Source organism: Haliotis rubra, unplaced genomic scaffold, assembly GCF_003918875.1.
Source record: "Haliotis rubra isolate DU_JTF1 unplaced genomic scaffold, ASM391887v1 Scf1493, whole genome shotgun sequence".
Lineage (NCBI taxonomy): Eukaryota > Metazoa > Mollusca > Gastropoda > Lepetellida > Haliotidae > Haliotis > Haliotis rubra.
In genome coordinates, this window is record NW_025765440.1 from 68,017 (window position 1) to 88,572 (window position 20,556).

General features: G+C 41.1%; 1 protein-coding gene across 1 annotated transcript; it reads left to right on the forward strand.

Moving 5' to 3' along the window:
* The first annotated feature begins 33 nt into the window (after nt 1–33).
* LOC124270048 lies at nt 34–17,097 on the forward strand. The gene is made up of 17 exons (XM_046705071.1): nt 34–136; nt 2,375–2,697; nt 3,605–3,759; nt 4,008–4,254; nt 5,432–5,537; nt 5,726–5,822; nt 7,478–7,573; nt 7,772–7,822; nt 8,216–8,300; nt 9,577–9,636; nt 9,871–10,047; nt 10,644–10,785; nt 11,207–11,315; nt 11,847–11,919; nt 12,398–12,544; nt 15,260–15,399; nt 16,710–17,097. The coding sequence occupies exons 1-17, from the start codon at nt 82–84 to the stop codon at nt 16,942–16,944; spliced, it is 2,298 nt and encodes a 765-aa protein (XP_046561027.1). The 5' UTR covers nt 34–81; the 3' UTR covers nt 16,945–17,097.
* Nucleotides 17,098–20,556: the final 3,459 nt, after the last annotated feature.

Here is a 20,556-nt window from a genome sequence, read left to right on the forward strand (position 1 = left end):
TCAAGGTCGAGGTCAAGGTGAAGATAATGTTCAGGAGCGTGAAGATCATCTGATCTTAGAACACTGCTGTGGGTGTCGGTGATGAAGATGGATGTCGGTTTTCTCCTCGTAGCTGTCATTCTTCTGTGCTCTGGAGGTTGGTGTTCTGTATTTGATTGTATCATATTTCCGTTGACATACGTCTTGGTTTTCATTGTATTTCCACACTGCACATCTGTTTAAGTTAACCATGAGAGCTCATTGCAAGCGTTGTGGAATCGTTTCAGATGTCCTTTAATTTTGTGACAACATTTTGCTCTTTACACCTATTGAAGTCAGTTCCGGCAGATCATCGAGACTGATTGTCATCTGTGTTGACGTTTCAGATCACATAATCGTTCTATGTATTTAAGCGTCACCTGATCATATAAGGTAGTTATAACAGCGGTGTCGTGTGCAGAAGGGAATTCCACAGTGACGTAATTAGGTCACGTGTTACTTTAGTTGCTCCCGACATTTGGATATTGCTCCTTGGCTAAATACTATAAGTTGTATGCTTCTCTCGAGAGTAATGCGTTCTGATGTACGCCTCTTTGTAGCAGTGTCACCAGAGCCAGTAGGCGAGGGATAACACTGCTACAAAAAGGCGTACATCAGACCGTATTACCCGAGCGAGAAGCATACAACGTATTTATCTTACTGCCATGTTAAATGTACATAATATTATTTTATTTAATTTTGAAGATCGTTACTGACTATATGACATGTAAACAAAATGGCGTCTGCCTCTCGACTGGATTTTTAAAATCAGTGAAACACATTCTGACAAGTTTAAAACTGCAATGAAAATGGTTAATTTTGTTTAAATTGAGTGTGCAAACGATTCAATGTTTAAAATAGTTTAAATAAAGCAGTGAAAGTCGGTAAAATAAATGTGTGTATAGTGAACTCAAAAACAGCTTATCGAACGGTTTTCGTACTCCTTGCACTGCATGCGTCATATTACCCATGAATGTTTTGTTTTTTTTCCTTCCTAGTGCTATCTTCTGTCACGAAAGGTCTTTGCAAGTGGGTTGGGTTGGGTGGGGGGGGAAGGGGAGGCAAATGTTGGCAATGCGCTTTTGAAAGTATGTATGATGTATTTGTCATGTTGGCCGTTGGCCTATTAAAGAAATAAACATATTATGACGTCATACGATTGTTAGCGATACAGCTTCTCGGCGGAGAGTTTTAAGGTTACCGGGGCAGAGGGTAATATTTTATTTTCCAGTTGTCATCCTTCTGGGAGAGTTTGACTTGGACACTTGTTAAAACGCTACTGACAAAATTTAAAGTATTTTACATGAAGTATTTTATGTTATCAAACGTAATCGAACTAAGCTCTCCTGCCATGAACACAAAACAGCATAATGAACATTTCGAATGATTGATACACAGCGGTATAAGTTACCTTATAGCGGGTCGCCCGGGACTTAACGTGTTGATAGGTCCTGTACTCAGCCACCCCAGGGTGGAGGGGTGTACATGAACGGTGAACCTGTGTCGTCACGTGCTTCAAGTTAAAACGTGTCAGTTGCTAGTTCACAAGTGCCTAGACATATGTACGGTTTCATATATACTCATGGAAACAAATAAGGGAACACATGAAAGTACAAGTGTACTTTCCAGGTTTCCTCACAAGGTATGTATTGCACTGTGGGTGAAAATCTGGAAATAAATGAAAGAACACTTGTATATTCATGTGTTACCTTATTCGTTTCCATGAGTATATCTGTGTGACAGTCATTCATAGCTTTTAGCCGCCATACGGCTTCAGAATTTTCTTATTGGCCCATCAACGCAACGTGATCATGAAGTGATATCCTAACAATGATCCCAACAGGTCATAAATGTGATTTGTTTTCTAATTTCACAAAACAGCGACTGGGAAATAATCAATCAAATGGCATATGCGACTGGAAGGCATTGACCCTTACTTGCTCTTTTCCCTAGCACCAGGTGTCAAAACTGATATGTGGTGTTCAATTTATATAAATTCCTTCATTTTGCAAATTTACACGATATGGAATCTGGGCAGATCATGGAGACACCGATACCGATACTCGGGCGATCACTTTGCATAATTTTGTAAAGTTCATTTGCTTCATGCTTGTCATAAGAATCGACTAACGGGATCGGGTGGTCAGGCTTGCTGACCTGGTTGACACATCGTATCCCATTGACGTAGATCGATGCTCATGCTCTTGATCACTGGATTGTCTTGTTCAGGCTCGATTATTTACAGACCGCCGTCATGCAGCTGGAATATTTATCCTGTCAAGACACCGAGCCAAAATATTATGCAAAATATTTTTATAATGTATGTCAAAAGGGTCAATATTCGCAACTGCTTCAGCTAGCACAAAGGGTGACAGCTTTACCATCAACGTCAACACCAACGGTAGCTACAGCATCGCCGTCCAGGGAAACGTCTGGTTGCAAAGCGCACCGACGTTCGTTAGAGTCAACAAGCAGGTGTTCAGCACCGCCGATGGCTCCTTGAAGCTTCTGGAGACCACAGGAACATCTGGATCCGACTTCATCGGCAAATGGCAGGCCACCAACTTCCTCTACCAAGCCAGCACGTGCCGCTTTCTAGCCAGCATCTACGTCTACACCCCCGACCCAAGTATCTTCTCCTACAACAACCCACCTGAACAATTTCTGCTCTTCAAACAGGTTTGCCTTTCCAATAGCTCCATTTGCGATCTTTTGGTTTGAACAAGACTATTTGTGAAATGGACTGTGAAATAAAAGGTTAATATGAAAAGCCTATCAACAAATGTAGCAGCTAGATATCTTCTCATCTTACAATCCACCTGAACAATTTCTGTTCATCAAACATGTTTGACTTTCCACTTGTGTGGTTTAGCTCATTTTGCGTTCATTTAGTTCAAAGCAGACCTTTTCGTTCAGGCACTCCGGACAGAACAGTTGAAATGAAAAGCGTATTAACCAGTGTATCAGCTGTGTTTGTTTTTGACTTAAACTTCCCTCCATTAAGACTTTTCGAAAATATTGTTCCAAAATGAATTTCTTCAAAGGGGTTAAGAAATGCATACGTTTGTATTACGTATACTTATCGCATATATACATGTATGATGATTATTAATGCAATTTGAAATGACTCAGTAACATACAGATGGTTCACACACCTGAATAATGGCGCTAGATTACGGCGTAAATGGGAGATTTCATTTGCCGCTTTTGGCACTATTCCACCTAGATTACGGCGGATATTGGGGGCCGTAGTTGCCGCTTTGGACTCTATCCGACCGATATTATGGCAGAAATTCGACCCACATATTGTTTTCTCTTGGAGAAGCAAACCCGAGCCTTCGGTGTGACGAGCAAACACTATAACCACAAAGGCTACCTATCGCAGCTGTTTTCTTAAGAATTCACGTCGTTTTTGCGTTTTACGAACAAATGTAAAGTTAAGAAAGTCAAGAAAAAAGCCCTTCCAGGCACATTTATAACCTCTAATGACACAATAAACCGTTTTCACATTAAAATGCATTCACAGAATCTGTCATACTCATTATGGACATGCGCTAACTTAACTTTGTGGGGGTTTTTTCCACAGACTTACCTAACCCAGACCAATGCCACTCAGGCGCCATCAGTTGATGAAACCATAGCTGGCTTCCCTGGGTTTGTTGTGGAGGAGGCGACTGCCCCCCTTGGGTACATGTCCTACGGCGGCGACATGTACGGCGACAGCAGCAAAGCTTTCGGACAGTACGTGTTGTTTTCTCAAAGGGAATTAATGATGGTGTTGGCTTAAACCATTTCGTCAGTTACATCCAGTATGTGGCCAATATATGGCGCAGGACACCCATTTACATAATCGAATCCCGTCACATTTAAGAGAGATACCTCTGCACAGTGAAATCTGTTGTCTTAGACCCCTAGACCAAGCACGTCTTATACATTTTGTTTGACGGTGTTAATATTGTTATTATTTTAGATTTGTTTCATTATTTCAGATTTGGCCCCAAAATGAAGATTACCTCCGGCATCAGAAGTGGCCCCCTCGCTATATTTGACCGGGTCAAGACCGCCAACACCCTCATCCTGTCCCCAGCCAGTACCTTCATGGCCGCCAATCTTTGGTACCAAACCTCCAGCACCGGAAACAACCTTTACTGGGGCATCATGGGTGGAGTCTCTGATATTACGCCTGGTTTTGAAACCAGTACCATTCTCTTCTACAGCAACCAAGGTATCAACAAGGTGAGTTATGAACTGGTGTCAACTTTTTAAAATAATTAATTTGTTGAAAATAAACATGATTATAAATGAACGTAATGTATGTCAAAGGATAATGTGACAGATACATAGGAATAGGAATCTGGATTTAAAGCGGTCCCCAATAGCCATACAAAGTACGGCCGCATAAAGGGGTACAAAGGGGATCGGATGCTCGACTTGGGGGATCGGATGGTCAGACTCCAAGACTGAGTTTGCGAGTCATTGTAAATTGAAGAGTCGATTTCTATAGGCCGTTGTCAGACTCCACTTTTGACTGGGTAGTAGTGATATAATATGATATACACTTAAGAAATTAACGAATCATTTTTGTGTCATGGTACAAAATAATATCCCTATAAAAACTGGAGTAGTATAGTTTCAATATTACCGAGTATGGGTTAACGACAAATATACTGAAGAATATAAGAACATAGTCAATCTGTGGAGCAAAGGTTGGGTAGAGGTTTCAGTGATAGATATGTTATCGGGACATGAAGGACAGGACGATCACGGTGAACCTAGATATACCTGATGGAGACACTTGTGTCTTTGATCTAGCATTGCAGGTCAAGTTTAGTGCAAATTATAATAGACAAAGAAGGTTGAATGAATTGATGCTTGTCACGTTAAATATTGTAACGTCTTTTGGCCAGTATCGACCTTCCAGTCCCCGGGAACGCTGTATCCAAGGTCAAAAACGCTTATTACACGTAAAACATGTGCAAGTTTATTGTGTCCGGAGAAGGATAGGCTGACCATTTCGCTGAATCATCACTAATTGAATCGCGCAACGTAGACGGCTGGTGGAAATTGTGTCATTGTTTTTATGTTACTAATGATTAGTTGATTAGATATCAACACAGTTATATGGATTGAATATAATGATGCTGATCACTTGCTAGATAATGTCAATAGAAAAAAAAGGCAATGAAGCTTTATGGTGATTGTAAAGTTTTAGATGCTGGTTTGCGGGGGTTTTTTTTAATTAATAACGATAATAGACCCTATTAATATCAATTGAAATGATATCAAAACACCATAATGGAACTTACCATTTATTTCATTTAAAAACATAATCTAAATTCAAATTAATTTGATATATGTATGTACCCAAACTTTTTTGTGTGTACTAGTTATAATGTTCATATCTCTGTCTCAGGGATTCGTCAGCTGGGGTCAGATTTTACAGAAGATGTACGAAAGAGACAACAGTTTTGTCAAGTCAGATTTCACCAACAACTATCTGGGATACTGGACAGATAACGGTAGGAAAGCTCTCCGAACTGGTGCTCCTTCTCTAGTCGATCCATTCAATATATATATATATATTGGTTGACACTCAAACTTCTCTACAATAGACTGATCACAACCTGTTCCATGACATTCCACTATTGTTTGATCAAGCTCACAAAGTAATACTGGTTGTACTATGGCAAAGATCCTGTGTTTTCAGGGGCGTATTACTATTATAACACTGAACCTCAGAAGAACTACCAGGATACTATCCTGGACCTTGCCATCGCAATCAAGGAAACAGGGATACCCTTCAGGTAGGTGGTTACCTTCAGTTCCATCAAGGAAGCATGGATACCCTTCAGGTAGGTGGTTACCTTCAGTTCCATCAAGGAAGCATGGGTACCCTTCAGGTAGGTGGTTACCTTCAGTTCCATCAAGGAAGCAGCGATACCCTTCAGGTGGGTGGTTACCTTCAGTTCCATCAAGGAAGCATGGGTACCCTTCAGGTAGGTGGTTACCTTCAGTTCCATCAAGGAAGCATGGATACCCTTCAGGTAGATAGTTACCTTCAGTTCCATCAAGGAAGCATGGATACCCTTCAGGTGGGTGGTTACCTTCAGTTCCATCAAGGAAACATGGATACCCTTTAGGTAGGTGGCTACCTTCAGTTCCATCAAGGAAGCATGGATACCCTTCAGGTAGGTGGTTACCTTCAGTTCCATCAAGGAAGCATGGATACCATTCAGGTAGGTGGTTACCTTCAGTTCCATCAAGGAAGCAGCGATACTCTTCAGGTAGGTGGTTACCTTCAGTTCCATCAAGGAAGCATGGATACCATTCACGTAGGTGGTTACCTTCATCAAGGAAGCATGGATACCCTTCAGGTGGGTGGTTACCTTCATTTCCATCAAGGAAACCCTTGAGATAATTGACCACCGGTGCCCATTTTCTCCTGGATGAATAGAAGCAAATTTGAACAAACTCGCTTGCCCACGGTGAGATTTCAGGTGTTCTTCTTCGTTTTGGGGCAGGACAGAAGTCCTAGAAACTCTCAGTAAGTCAAGCTGCCAAAGACAGTCACCCATCCAAGAACTCTCGTGATCAAAGTTGCTTAACATCACCTGATTTGTGACCTGCGCTCTATGCACAAGGCCACATACCGGCACGGTAGAGCTTATCAATAAATCATATAATCAAATAGGTAGATTGTATTTTATGTAATCTCCATTTTTATTTGTCCATATGATGTAACTGTGATACTTACCATAATTCGTTAGACATCTAGTATCTGAATGAGATATAGATCATTCCAATAAATAATTGTAGGCTTTAAGTAAGTACAACCTCCATTTCCATTTGGATTTATAATAGATAATGTTGGAGATAATGTCTCCAAAATGAAAATATTGGAGAAACAGTTGTTGAATTATATTAAAGATATGTATATATAGATAAAGATATGTAATGAAAACGAGCCTGAATATTTTCTTTATGCTCCGAAAAAGCAGTAATCTAGACTTGTTGACTGCTGAATTCTTACATGGACTGTATTGAATATATTCCAGTCACGATCTGTATACCTACAAATGCCTGCGTAGCAGTGCCAACTGTGTGAGTGGTGAGTGCTTATGGTCGGGAAGGTCATGCCAACGAACAGGTTTTTTTTATTGATCTATTGATCCATTAAAACACATCTCATTACTATTTTGCCTTTTAAGCTCAGAAGGATGCGTTTCGGCATGTTATCGATAACAACTTGTTGGAGTTGACGTTCTATACATTGTACGATAGCCCCTGCAAGAACTTTTCAATTTCAAGTTCCATACGCAACAGGCTGTGGAATTACTGAACAACTGTCTGATAGCGAGTGGAATGAAACTCACTGACTCACTCAACCACTCACTCAACAACTCACTCAATCACTCACTCAATCACTCAACAACTTACTCACTCACTCACTCTGCTTCAGATACCTGCAGTTCGACTCCTGGTGGTACTACAAAGGTGTTGGGGATGGAGTCAAGACATGGGAGAGCACTCCTGAAGTGTTCCCTAACGGCATGCAGTACGTTGTACAGAATCTCTAAAACGAAAACAAAAGCCGTTCTCGGAGACATCCTCACATACACTACGTCTGGATACTAAACACACCCTTCAATTCACAACAAAATTCTTGATATGTTTCGGTAAAATAACAGTTTCCAGTAACGCTTAAGCGACGTGTCCACATTAATGAGGGTTCAGTGAATGTTTTGTATTCCAGGTGGCTTTACAATAAAACGGGACTCCCAATTTCAGCCCATAATAGATACTGGTAAGTACAAAAGATGTCTGAGATACGACATGCAAGATTTATAACACTAAGTTTGATTTGAATTTCAGCAACCCATACTTGTCTTAAGAGGCGAATAACGGCATCGGTCAGTCAAGCGGAGATGGTTGATGTATGTCATCGTAATTCATTTGCGCAGATCGATGTTCATGATGTCAATCACTGGATTGTCTGGTCCAGGTTTTTTTTAAAAACAGCCATCATTAAGCTGGAATATTGCTGAGTGTAACATTAAACAAACAAACAAACAGACAAACAAACAAACAAACAGACAAACAAACAAACAAACAAACAGACAGACAGACAGACAGGCAAACAAGACAGAGACCAAATTAGATGTTGTTGTTTTTTAACATCGACTCTTTGTCACTGCAGGGCAAGTGACACAACATATGCAAAGCAGAATGGTGGAAAATATGCTTTCCTTGTTGAAAACAACAAAGCCCTTCCTATTGACCAGGTAATTATGTTAATTGGACAAACTGTTTAGATTCTTCCATCTCGGTTCCTTTTGTTAGTTTCTTGCGGCCTATGTTGTCATGGGGGATTCAAGTTAAAAAAATGAGGATCGATACAGTATAACAGAGGTTTGTGGTTGGCTGCTACCGTTGCTTTACTTACCATCGCCTAAGTACAAATCTACACAGAAGGAGAGCGTGCATAGTTTTACACGGCTTTTAGCAATATTCCAACAATATTCCAGAAATAGACTTCATACATTGTACCCATTTGGGGAGTTCAACCCGGGTCTTATTTCGCTACAATAGACAAGTCTGGCGGATTCATTAAGAAAGGTTCCTTTAAATCGTGAGACATTCCGATTACCAAAATATGGCATCAATGAAAGTAAAACATTTTACAGTTCATCTTTTCAATTCATCCTTTCCCGATTTCACCATGCTTTAGTAACTTAAACAAGTACAGACAGATGGTTCTTGCGATCTGTTTTTTGAACATTTTACGAACCTATCAAACGTCCAGATGAACAAGGATTTGGCTGAGGGTAGCTGACGTAAAACATCACCATGTTAAAGAATTTTAAGGCTTCCTGTTGCGCACCAATCAGTGATGTTCCAATGCTGAAATTCTCACAAAGTTAACATTGGGACTGGCCAACATGTTGCTGATATCGCCAACCAATGAGGGTCGCTCGTAAATGGCATTCTCATTGGTCCGTTAGACAGAGCAGCGTAGCAAATCTGAGGAATGAAAATTAAAGGTTGGTACTTGTTGCGAGAATGAGGGAGATGGATCCAGGGATATGAGGAGGTTTTCCTGAATGAGAACCCTGGCCACAGAGGATGATAATTCTGCTAAATTAGTTTCAGGATTTCACGAAGTTCAACATTAACGGGAAGAGCAAGGTTACGAAACAATTGAATATTCATAGAGCAAATCAGGCTCTCTGTAGAATTCCTTCATCATTCTAAGTTTGTATTGGTCTAATAGTTGGACTGATGTTTGCTTCAGTAACGAGGCCACCGGGAATATTGGCATTCGTTTAGAGATACAGTATCAATAACACGCATGCTGGTGATGATGATGATTTTGAGATTTAACGTGCGTTTTCCGACGTGATGCGTATTTCACACACGTACACGGAGACGCAGTGTATGACGTAGTCTGTATGATACCAGCGGTCCAGTCAAAATGCAGGATTAAAAAATTGCATTCTCCCGGTAGAATTTCTTTTCATTTTCCTTACTATTATGTACATGCTTTACTTCTGTTTTCAGACATTTTGGGACGATCTTATCTCCAATGGTCGGAAATGGGGTCTTCTGACGTATGAGCAGGTGGGCATTTGTTTTGTATTTTCTGGTTAACAATTGACCTGCCTTTGCGTGTTTGTGACCGATGCCAATTGTGAAGGCAGTGGTTCCCACCAAAAACATATATTTATGGTAGAAACTCGTTCAACATTTATTCATTTGTGTTGAACACTGTCCATCAATTTTATAATGCTAAATAGAATACATTCAATTTGATTTGATACCTCTACATCCAAAGCATGTCCTTCGTCACTTCAGGACTGGCTAAACGTGGAGTTCGCCGACGTTCCTTCCCTCACCTACGATGCTTACCTGGGAGAAATGTGGCTCAACCAGATGGGGCGTGGGGCTGCCAAGAACGGTGTGACGATACAGTACTGTATGGCCAACAGTCGACACTTACTCCAAGGCATCTCCATCCCTACTGTAACACAGGTAGACAATTGTTGTACGGAACATTTTACACAACAGTTTGTGAATGTATGTACTTGATAATTTTTCGGTTCAGGGAAGATAACCTAATGACTAAAGAGCAGTTAAATTAAAACAGATCTTTTGGAAAGTTCATTTCTGCCTTTCCTACCTGTATACATATTGTTGCCCGGGAACATCTCGCCCCGATTTCTCGAAACAAGCTTAAGTCTGAGTTTTGACTCAAATTTGAGAAAATGCATTTTCTAGAATAAACTGAAATTGATATTAAACTCAAACATAGTAGACAGTTTGAGTTTGGTGGAAAGATCACTTAAGTTGTTTGGGCTTTTTTTATTTTAAAAATGCAGTTGAGTGAAAAAATCAGCTGTTTCAAATTGTCAAACTCAGTTTGAAATTTGAGTAAAAACTTACATTTGTTTCGAGAAATCGGGGCCTGGATTAGAACTGGACATCAGCAACCAATGCTTGTCCTAAAAGACTAACGGGGTTGGGTGGTCAGGCTCGCTATTGTGGTTGACACATGTCATCGTATCACAAATGCAGCGTTAAACAACAAACAAACAAACAAACAAAATAATCACTCACTCACTCGACAGGCAAGGGCCAGCGGTGACTACCATCCTGGCACCCAGCAATGGCGTATCGGCGTCACCTCTGTGTTTGCCCGGGCTATTGGCATCGCTCCATTCAAAGACAACTTCTGGACCACGACGGTTCAGCCTGGTAGTCCTTACAAAGGTATCTGTTTGGAAAATACTGCATACATTGTAAAGCTTGTTTTGAGTCGGAAATCAAATTTATGCATAAACAGATTTGAACTATGAGTTTGTGTGTGTGTGTAACTGAGTGAGTGTGTGTGTGTGTGTGTGTGTGTGTGTGTGTTTATAGGTGACTGTGCGAGTGTGTGTCTCTGAGCTTGTATGTGTCAGTATGTGTGACTATGGTGTATGTATGTGTCTATCTGTCTGTGTCTGTGTGTAAGTAAGATGTTTGTGTATCCATTTATGTAGTATCCATGAAATTAGATATGCCGGGTTATCTGTTTCGTACCGGTTCGCTATTCCCTAATAACAGACATGTGAGGCATTTTTAAGAAAGAGTTGTTTGTTTAGGCGCTTATCTGAGTTAGGGGGTTGATGGATACGTTTCTTCAACACAGGCGCACAAGAACCATACACGGAGTTGAACGCAGTGGTGGCCACTCTCAGCACGGGGCCTGTCGGACCAAGTGACATGATCGGCAAATTCAACAAGACCATCATAATGAAGTATGTAGAGTCGGAAAATATATGTTTATACAGTTTGATCATTCAGAGGTATATTTTATGAATTCCATGAACCAATTTAGAATATGGTTTAATGGTACGAGTTGAACAACCTACTGTCAAAACATAATGAGGTACAATTTGTAAATCTTGTACATATTTTAATCTTATAAAACTTACGAAGAAGAGACAGGACATGCTAACAGTACTAAATGTTTCCGAATGTGAATCGAGAAATTTAAAAGACATGAAAAGGCACCTTTAAGGTTATTTTAGGTTTAGGCTATGATTAAAAGATAATCATTTGTAACTTTTATATTGTAGTTTCAGCTTCATGTGCTTCCTGTCACACCATCACGAAATGTATGTGATGTTGGATGTGGTGGTGTAGTAAACGATATTTCCATAATTAATATTGCTCTGTTTCATAACTTGGGACTCACAACACAGAAACTGACAATTCACATTTTCGATATTTTCTTTATTTGGACTCATGGTTATTATTAAGAAAATATAAACCAACACTGTTTTCAGGAGCGTTAATTCGGACGGACTGATCCTTAAGCCATCCAGACCCGCCACAGCTATAGACAACATGATCAGAAGGGTAGGCACTCCATCTGAGACAAAAAGCAATTTTCAGAACATTACATTTTAGCATTTCCAGTGAACAATTACTTTTTCTATTAAACCGGAGATAAAGTCAGTTTCCCTTGCATTTTATAGATAAAATTATTTTTAATGTAGAAATAGAAAAGACAACGAAAAACATATGGACTGTTTATATTTTGGTCTCTCTCTGAAAGCAGGAACAAAACAAAAGTTTCCAGGGTTTACACAAAGAAGTTACCGTTTTATATTTTTAAAGTCGGAGAGCAAATCAGATGTTTCTAACATGTTTAGGATCAAATTGAGAAACAAATTTCAAGTAGATGGTTCTCGCTTATTTGTCTTTTGCTGGCATGGGCATAACATTTTTTTTTATGTTGCAACGGAGGGTGAATCAACTTGTTTCCCACATTTTTTGCATCCCATTTAAAATGTACATGATGGTCCTTAACGATTATCCTGACGTTCATCTTCAGCTGGCATGGGACGATTTTGAAGGTCCAGATGGCGAGGTGTGGTCAACATATTCTGACTTCGGTGGCAACAACAAATACGGCATCGTCCTTGCTGCTGACCTTCAAGGAAGCTACAACATGACCCCGTGTATGGCGGGGTTCCAAGGGGTAAGACATGGAGGGGTACCTGTCAAGAAAAATACTTTACACTCGCATACATGATGTTATAAATCATATATAAAACCTTGATTGTTCACTGTATAGTTTAATTTAAAATTTAAAATTTTAGTTTGACTCTACTGGGACAGAACGTGTGGTTGTTAAACTGGATCTCGTTTCATAGCATATTTTCTTGTTCCTTCTAATGAATCTCTGTTACCTGAGGTGAGGTGAAATTGGGTTTAACGTCGTGCTTGAGAATATTTCGCTCATATGACGACTGTTACCTGAGACATAAAGTATGCGTGAATGGCGTGTCTCCCAGAATAAGTCTCTGTTACCTGATACCTAAAGTATGCGTGAATGGCGTGTCTCCCAGAATGCGTGTCTCCCTGATACCATGCGTGAATGGCGTGTCTCCCAGAATGAATCTCTGTTACCTGATACCTAAAGTATGCGTGAATGGCGTGTCTCCCAGAATGTATCTCTGTTACCTGATACCTAAAGTATGCGTGAATGGCGTGTCTCCCAGAATGTATCTCTGTTACCTGATACCTAAAGTATGCGTGAATGGCGTGTCTCCCAGAATGAATCTCTGTTACCTGATACCTAAAGTATGCGTGAATGGCGTGTCTCCCAGAATGTATCTCTGTTACCTGATACCTAAAGTATGCGTGAATGGCGTGTCTCCCAGAATGAGTCTCTGTTACCTGATACCTAAAGTATGCGTGAATGGCGTGTCTCCCAGAATGTAGCTCTGTTACCTGATACCTAAAGTATGCGTGAATGGCGTGTCTCCCAGAATGTATCTCTGTTACCTGATACCTAAAGTATGCGTGAATGGCGTGTCTCCCAGAATGAGTCTCTGTTACCTGATACCTAAAAGTATGCGTGAATGGCGTGTCTCCCAGAATGTAGCTCTGTTACCTGATACCTAAAGTATGCGTGAATGGCGTGTCTCCCAGAATGTATCTCTGTTACCTGATACCTAAAGTATGCGTGAATGGCGTGTCTCCCAGAATGTATCTCTGTTACCTGATACCTAAAGTATGCGTGAATGGCGTGTCTCCCAGAATGAGTCTCTGTTACCTGATACCTAAAGTATGCGTGAATGGCGTGTCTCCCAGAATGAGTCTCTGTTACCTGATACCTAAAGTATGCGTGAATGGCGTGTCTCCCAGAATGTATCTCTGTTACCTGATACCTAAAGTATGCGTGAATGGCGTGTCTCCCAGAATGTACCTCTGTTACCTGATACCTAAAGTATGCGTGAATGGCGTGTCTCCCAGAAAGAGTCTCTGTTACCTGAGACCTAAAGTATGCGTGAATGGCGTGTCTCCCAGAATGTATCTCTGTTACCTGATACCTAAAGCATGCGTGAATGGCGTGTCTCCCAGAATGTACCTCTGTTACCTGATACCTAAAGTATGCGTGAATGGCGTGTCTCCCAGAATGTATCTCTGTTACCTGATACCTAAAGTATGCGTGAATGGCGTGTCTCCCAGAATGTATCTCTGTTACCTGATACCTAAAGTATGCGTGAATGGCGTGTCTCCCAGAATGAGTCTCTGTTACCTGATACCTAAAGTATGTGTGAATGGCGTGTCTCCCAGAATAAGTCTCTGTTACCTGATACCTAAAGTATGCGTGAATGGCGTGTCTCCCAGAATGTATCTCTGTTACCTGATACCTAAAGTGTGAGTGAGTGGCGTGTCTCCCAGAATGTATCTCTGTTACCTGATACCTAAAGTATGCGTGAATGACGTGTCTCCCAGATTGAATCTCTGTTACCTGATACCTAAGTGTGAGTGAATGGCGTGTCTCCCAGTATGAATCTCTGTTACCTGATACCTAAAGTATGCGTGAATGGCGTGTCTCCCAGAATGAATCATCTCTGTTACCTGATACCTAAAGTATGCGTGAATGGTGTGTCTCCCAGAATGAGTCTCTCTTACCTGATATCTAAAGTATGCGTGAATGGCGTGTCTCCCAGAATATATCTCTGTTACCTGATACCTAAAGTATGCGTGAATGGCGTGTCTCCCAGAATGTATCTCTGTTACCTGATACCTAAAGTATGAGTGAGTGGCGTGTCTCCCAGAATGTATCTCTGTTACCTGATACCTAAAGTATGCGTGAATGACGTGTCTCCCAGAATGAATCTCTGTTACCTTGATACCTAAGTGTGAGTGAATGTGTGTGTCTCCCAGTATGAATCTCTGTTACCTGATACCTAAAGTATGCGTGAATGGCGTGTCTCCCAGAATGAATCATCTCTGTTACCTGATACCTAAAGTATGCGTGAATGGTGTGTCTCCCAGAATGAGTCTCTCTTACCTGATACCTAAAGTGTGAGTGAATGGCGTGTTTCCATGTGTACAACCGGTGATTGAAAGTATGAACATGTCATCAGGACACGATGACATGCCCTTTCTCATGTCACATACGCAAGGACATGTTAATTACAGTCACATTTTACTAGGAAAGGATTTAAAAGGTCTTAAGAATGCTCAACCACCGCAAATTCCACACTTTGACAACTGTTGACTACTCCTCTGAAGTACCGCTTGGAATAAAGGGAAAGTTATAGATGATTTTTTTTAAAGTAATCTCTTTGTAATGAAGATTCAGCGTACATCCATCACCTCCTACATTATATAATTGTCCAATATGCAGAGAACCCAAGAAGAACCAGGAATATTTGACTTACCTATATACTTCCAGTTCCCCAACTCTATGGTGTTCTCTGCCAAAGACCCCAACAAGGTGCAGCTGCTAACAGACCCCCAGCCTCTCCTGCTGAGTGGTTGTACCATGGTGGACTTCTGTCTGTACTATGTCTCACCCGTTATACCATTTGGAGGGTGAGGATGATGTTGGCAATATTTTATATTTTGATCTGCTTTAGTTTTCCGTTTGACTGTTGTGAAAAGAACGTTATTTACAGGCAGGCATGAAGTGATCTTACGAACCCCATGTTCCAGAAAGGTGAGGTGAAATTGGGTTTAACGTCATGCTTGAGAATATTTCACTCATATGACGACTTGCATGCGTGTGTATGTGTATGTGCGGCTGCTTGTACTAGCCCAGACTGAAGCTGGTTTTATAGTGCTAGACCACTGAGATACCATGCCGAAGTGAAGCATGAATACCCCACTCAGACACATTATACTGACTCCGAGCCGACCAGTCCTTGTTGTACCCATTAATGCAGAGCACCAGACAGAGACCAACAAGTACCATATTTTAACGTCTTTTGGTATGACGCGGCCGGGGATCGAACCCGCGACCTTCCGCTCTCCGGGCGAACGCTCTAACCACTACACCACGGAGGCGGTCGTTCCAGAAAGGGCAGTGGGGTAGCTAAGTGCTTACAGCGTTCGCTCGTCACGCCGACGACCCGGGTTCGATTTCCACATTGTTACAATGCTTGAAGCCAGTTCTTGTGTCCCACGCCGTGATATTGCTTGAATATTGCGGCGCAAAACTAAACTCACACACTCGCCTAATGCTCCCGAGTTAATATTGGCATCAATTGCCGCAACACCTGCTTGTCGTTAAAGGCGACTTGATCAATCGGATGGTTGATAGTATGGGACATTGCTGATTACATCAATCACTGTAAATAATCGAGTCTGAAATAGACAAGCCAGTGACAACGAGCCTGTACCAGGCAATCCGGTGATTGATATCGAGAGCACCTATCTGCAATCAAACAAGTTGCCGAGCTTCACCACCGATAATCTGACTCAGCTCGGCCGAGGATACGGAGGCCATGTTTTAACCCGGAAACCAATTTAGTTTCTAAACATTGGTCTAAATATTAAAATTATGACATTATATGAGTGAATGAGTATGTTTAGGTTACGCCACTTTTAGCAATATTCCAGCAATATCACCGCGGAGGACACCAGAAAAGAGCTTCACACACTGTACCATAGTGGGGAATCAAACCCGGATCATACGCGTGACGAGCTAGACTATCCCAGCGCCCCTTAGTATTATGTGTATTGGTCGTTTTGGGGTTTACGGGTTGATTGACAGTTTAGATTTCCTTGGGTCGAGATGCAACGCCGGTTATCTCAAACACATACATCTCACAGGGTCCTGGCGGCCCCAGGGGACGCAACTCTGCACAGAATATAACTGCAAAATGTTTTGTCCATTGAAACAGGCATCAGGTCCTGATTCAAGGTGAACTTGACAAGTGGGTGCCAATGTCTCCACAGAGAGTTGTCGACATCACCGTTGACAGCAGCGACATCATCGTCCGTATTGCAGGAGCCTCAAATGAACAAGTCTTTTTCTGGTTCAACACTGACGGCGTGTCACAACGCGTTGGATGCTTTGTCGATGAAACCGGATTCACTTCTATCAGTTACGAGCAGATGGGATGTCCGGAGGCCTAAACACGCAATATGCCACTGAGACATTGCTCTATTTGAATTAATTCAATATGAATAAATGTAACAAAACTTTGTCGGTGCCTCACATTCACTATCATGTCGGGTTGTGTATGCGGTGGGGATAAAAGTCAAAATAAACCCCAAACATTTACCTTCTGTTTTGTTTTGTTAATGTTTTCAGGTAATGCTTAATAGCTAAATGCACATCTGTCAATTCCCATGCCTTTCTCCCACTGTTACAAACAAGCAAGACGTCTAAGAAACTTACAATCTGGATTTTGATTGCTTGATGTTTAACGATCAAATACTCAAATTCTAACACGACCGTCTGCGATTAATCTAAGCTAATGAAACAATCCAGTGATTGACATCATGAACATCGATCGACGCAATTGGGTTACGATGACATAATAATAATAATAATAATAAGTGTATTTATATAGCGCTGTCTTCCATGCATCAGCATGCTCTAAGCGCACGGAATAAAACTAAAAACAAAGTCTGGATGTCACACAGTTCAGAGTTCAGGAACAGACAGCTTGTTGAAACAGAAAGGTTTTTAGTGTTCTACGGAATGATTGGAGAGATGGTGAGCCTTTCACATGTTCTGGGAGGTTGTTCTACTCTACAGCTGCGGTGTAGGGAAAGCTTCTCTGTCCATAGCGAGCAGTCTTGGCCTTAGGAACTGTGAGGAGGTTGTGGTTTGAGGATCCGAGAGGGATGGTAAACCTGAATCATGTCACAGAGGTACCCCGGAGCTGTGCCAGAGTCGCATTGATAAGTCAGACAGAGGACTTTGAACTTCAGTCTGTATTCCACTGGTAACCAATGTAGGTTCTTCAAGACGGGCGTCATGTGATCGTATCTGCGTGTGAGTGAGACAACTCGAGCTGTTGTGGATTGGATTCTCTGAAGTTTAGACGTGACAGTTTTTGATGCTCCGGCAATGAGGTTGTTGCAGTAATCGAGTCGGGAAAGTATTAGGGACACTGCTAATGTTGCGGCAGACTGAGTAGTGATGTGTTTCCGGATAGAGCTGATGTTTCTGATGTGAAGATAGCACCGAGCCTGACCACCCGAACCCATTAGTAGCCTCTTACGACAAGCATGGTTTGCTGAAGACAAATGCTCACCAGTGGCTTCACGGGTCCTCGATTACTTACACACTGCAATGATATACCAGGAACATTCGATCACGTATAATTCAGTAAATTTATTCAAACCACGTTAAGTCAACACTCACACAATAGCTCACTGCACCAGATCATGGTCAACTCACATCCTACTGTGAGTGAGGGAGTAAGATGTTTCTGTTAGGTAACGTATATGAGAAATATCTGCCTAGCGAAACGCCAATGATGTGACGGACATAGCAAATATGCTGACGGGCAAAGGAACGTATACTCCCATATTTGATAAAATGGAACTAACAGGGACTCCGAATTGGTCCGGATAAAGACGGTTTTATGATGTATGTCACTCGTCGATGTATTTAATCTGATAATAGTGACATTCCAGTAAAAGGAGGTTTCGGATTAGTGAGTTAGTGAGTTTAATTTTACGCCGAATGAAGATGATGAAGAAGAAGAAGATGATGATGATGAAGATGAAGAAGATGATGATGATGAAGATGATGAAGATGAAGATGATGAGGATGAGGATGATGAAGAAGAAGATGATGATGATGATGAAGATGACGACGACGACGATGATGATGAAGATGAATAAGAAGACGATGATGATGATGAAGATGATGAAGATGAGGATGATGAAGACGATGATGATGATGAAGATAAAGATGAAGAAGATGATGATGATGAAGATGAAGATGAAGAAGACGATTATGATGATGATGATGATGAAGAAGATGAGGAAGACGACGACGACGACGACGATGATGATGATGATGATGATGATGATGATGATGATGATGATGATGATGATGAAGAAGACGATGATGATGATGATGATGATGAAGATGAAGAAGAAGACGATGATGATGATGATGATGAAGATGAAGAAGACGATGATGATGATGATGATGATGATGATGATGATGATGATGATGATGATGAAGAAGACGATGATGATAGGATATGATGAGTTAAAAAGATATTCTAACGTACTTATTACCAGCTGTCCAACCTATTTTCTCTATTTCTAAATACGGTTTGAAAATTGCAAATGAGAGTTGTCTCAAGAATGAACAGAATAATAACAATCTTGTTATTTCAGAAAAAGATAGACAAAATGACATATATCTGAAACTGAGCAATTGGAGAATCCTACCGTGATTAAGTGTAGGTGGTGTCTAAAAGCTGAAAGTCTGAATTTGCTTGTGCAACCTTGCTGCTATACCCCTGGTGGAATTTAAAATGAAAAAGATATAAAGGATTCCAGAGATGCCAGACTAGTATATAGTATGACCAAAAATTATTGGGAATTCTAGGAATATGTTTAATTGGCTTTCTAGTATAAAGAACCATGACCAGCTATGAAGTGCTTGGTTTCATTCAAGAGAGACAACTCCGTTAATCGTTTTTTATTAGTTTGTGAAGAGTTATACTCCTTCTTTACTTGCTAGCAGACGACATTTCCAGTGATCCTCAGTATGGATGATTTAGAGAAGAGGAAGTTGATTTTAGAGTATTATAACAAGACATCATATCAGCTGAAGTGATGTCAAGTAGAACAGGCATCCCTTTGTCCACTGTTTATCGTGTTTTGAAAACTATCGCAAATGGATATGGCATTGAACAACAGGGAGGCGCAGGTAGACCAAGAGGCGGCTTGGTATTCTTGTTTCTAAAAACAAACGAAGGAGTTTAGAAAACTTAAGGCTGATAGAGGAACTGTGGCTGTCTGTAAGGAGACAATTAGAACTGAGCTGCATACAATGGGTTGGCGGAAAAGTCGATGATTCCATCACCGATCATGAAACCTGAACAAAAGGAGCGAAGGTTGAACTGGTGCTTACAGCATAGAAATTGTAACAGGGACAATGTGATTTTCTCAGATGAAAGTTCTATGTGTCTGTTTTCTAATACACTGAAATTCTGGACCAAACAAACTGAAAAACCTTTGTATCAGCGTCCAAAGTACAGTCCGACATTGAACGTGTGGGGTGGCATATCTGTGTTAGGGACAACGCCCCTCTGTGTATTTGAAGGGAATATGAGCAGTGAGCGGTACACAGATATTCTCGAGGGCCATTTACTTCCATCTGCTCACGTTATCTATGGAAATGTTTGGATTTTCCAGCAGCACAACGACCCAAAACATCTTTCAAAGCATTCACAGGCCTGGTTTCGGACCCAAAATATGCCATCATTAGATTGGCCAAGCTATAGCCCTGATTTAAATCCAATAGAAAATGTTTGGTGACTTATGATGGAAAGTGTCAATAAGAAAAATCTGACAAATATTGCTGAAATGAAAGAAGAGTTGGTCCGATATTGGGACAGCATGGACCACGACTTTCTAACTTCTTTGATCAGTAGTATGCCCCGCCGCATTGAAGCCTGCATTGCTGCCCATGGTGACTTGACAAAATACTAACTGTTCACCTGTCTTTGAAACTGGAGTTATGTTCTGCTAATATTCACATTTAATACG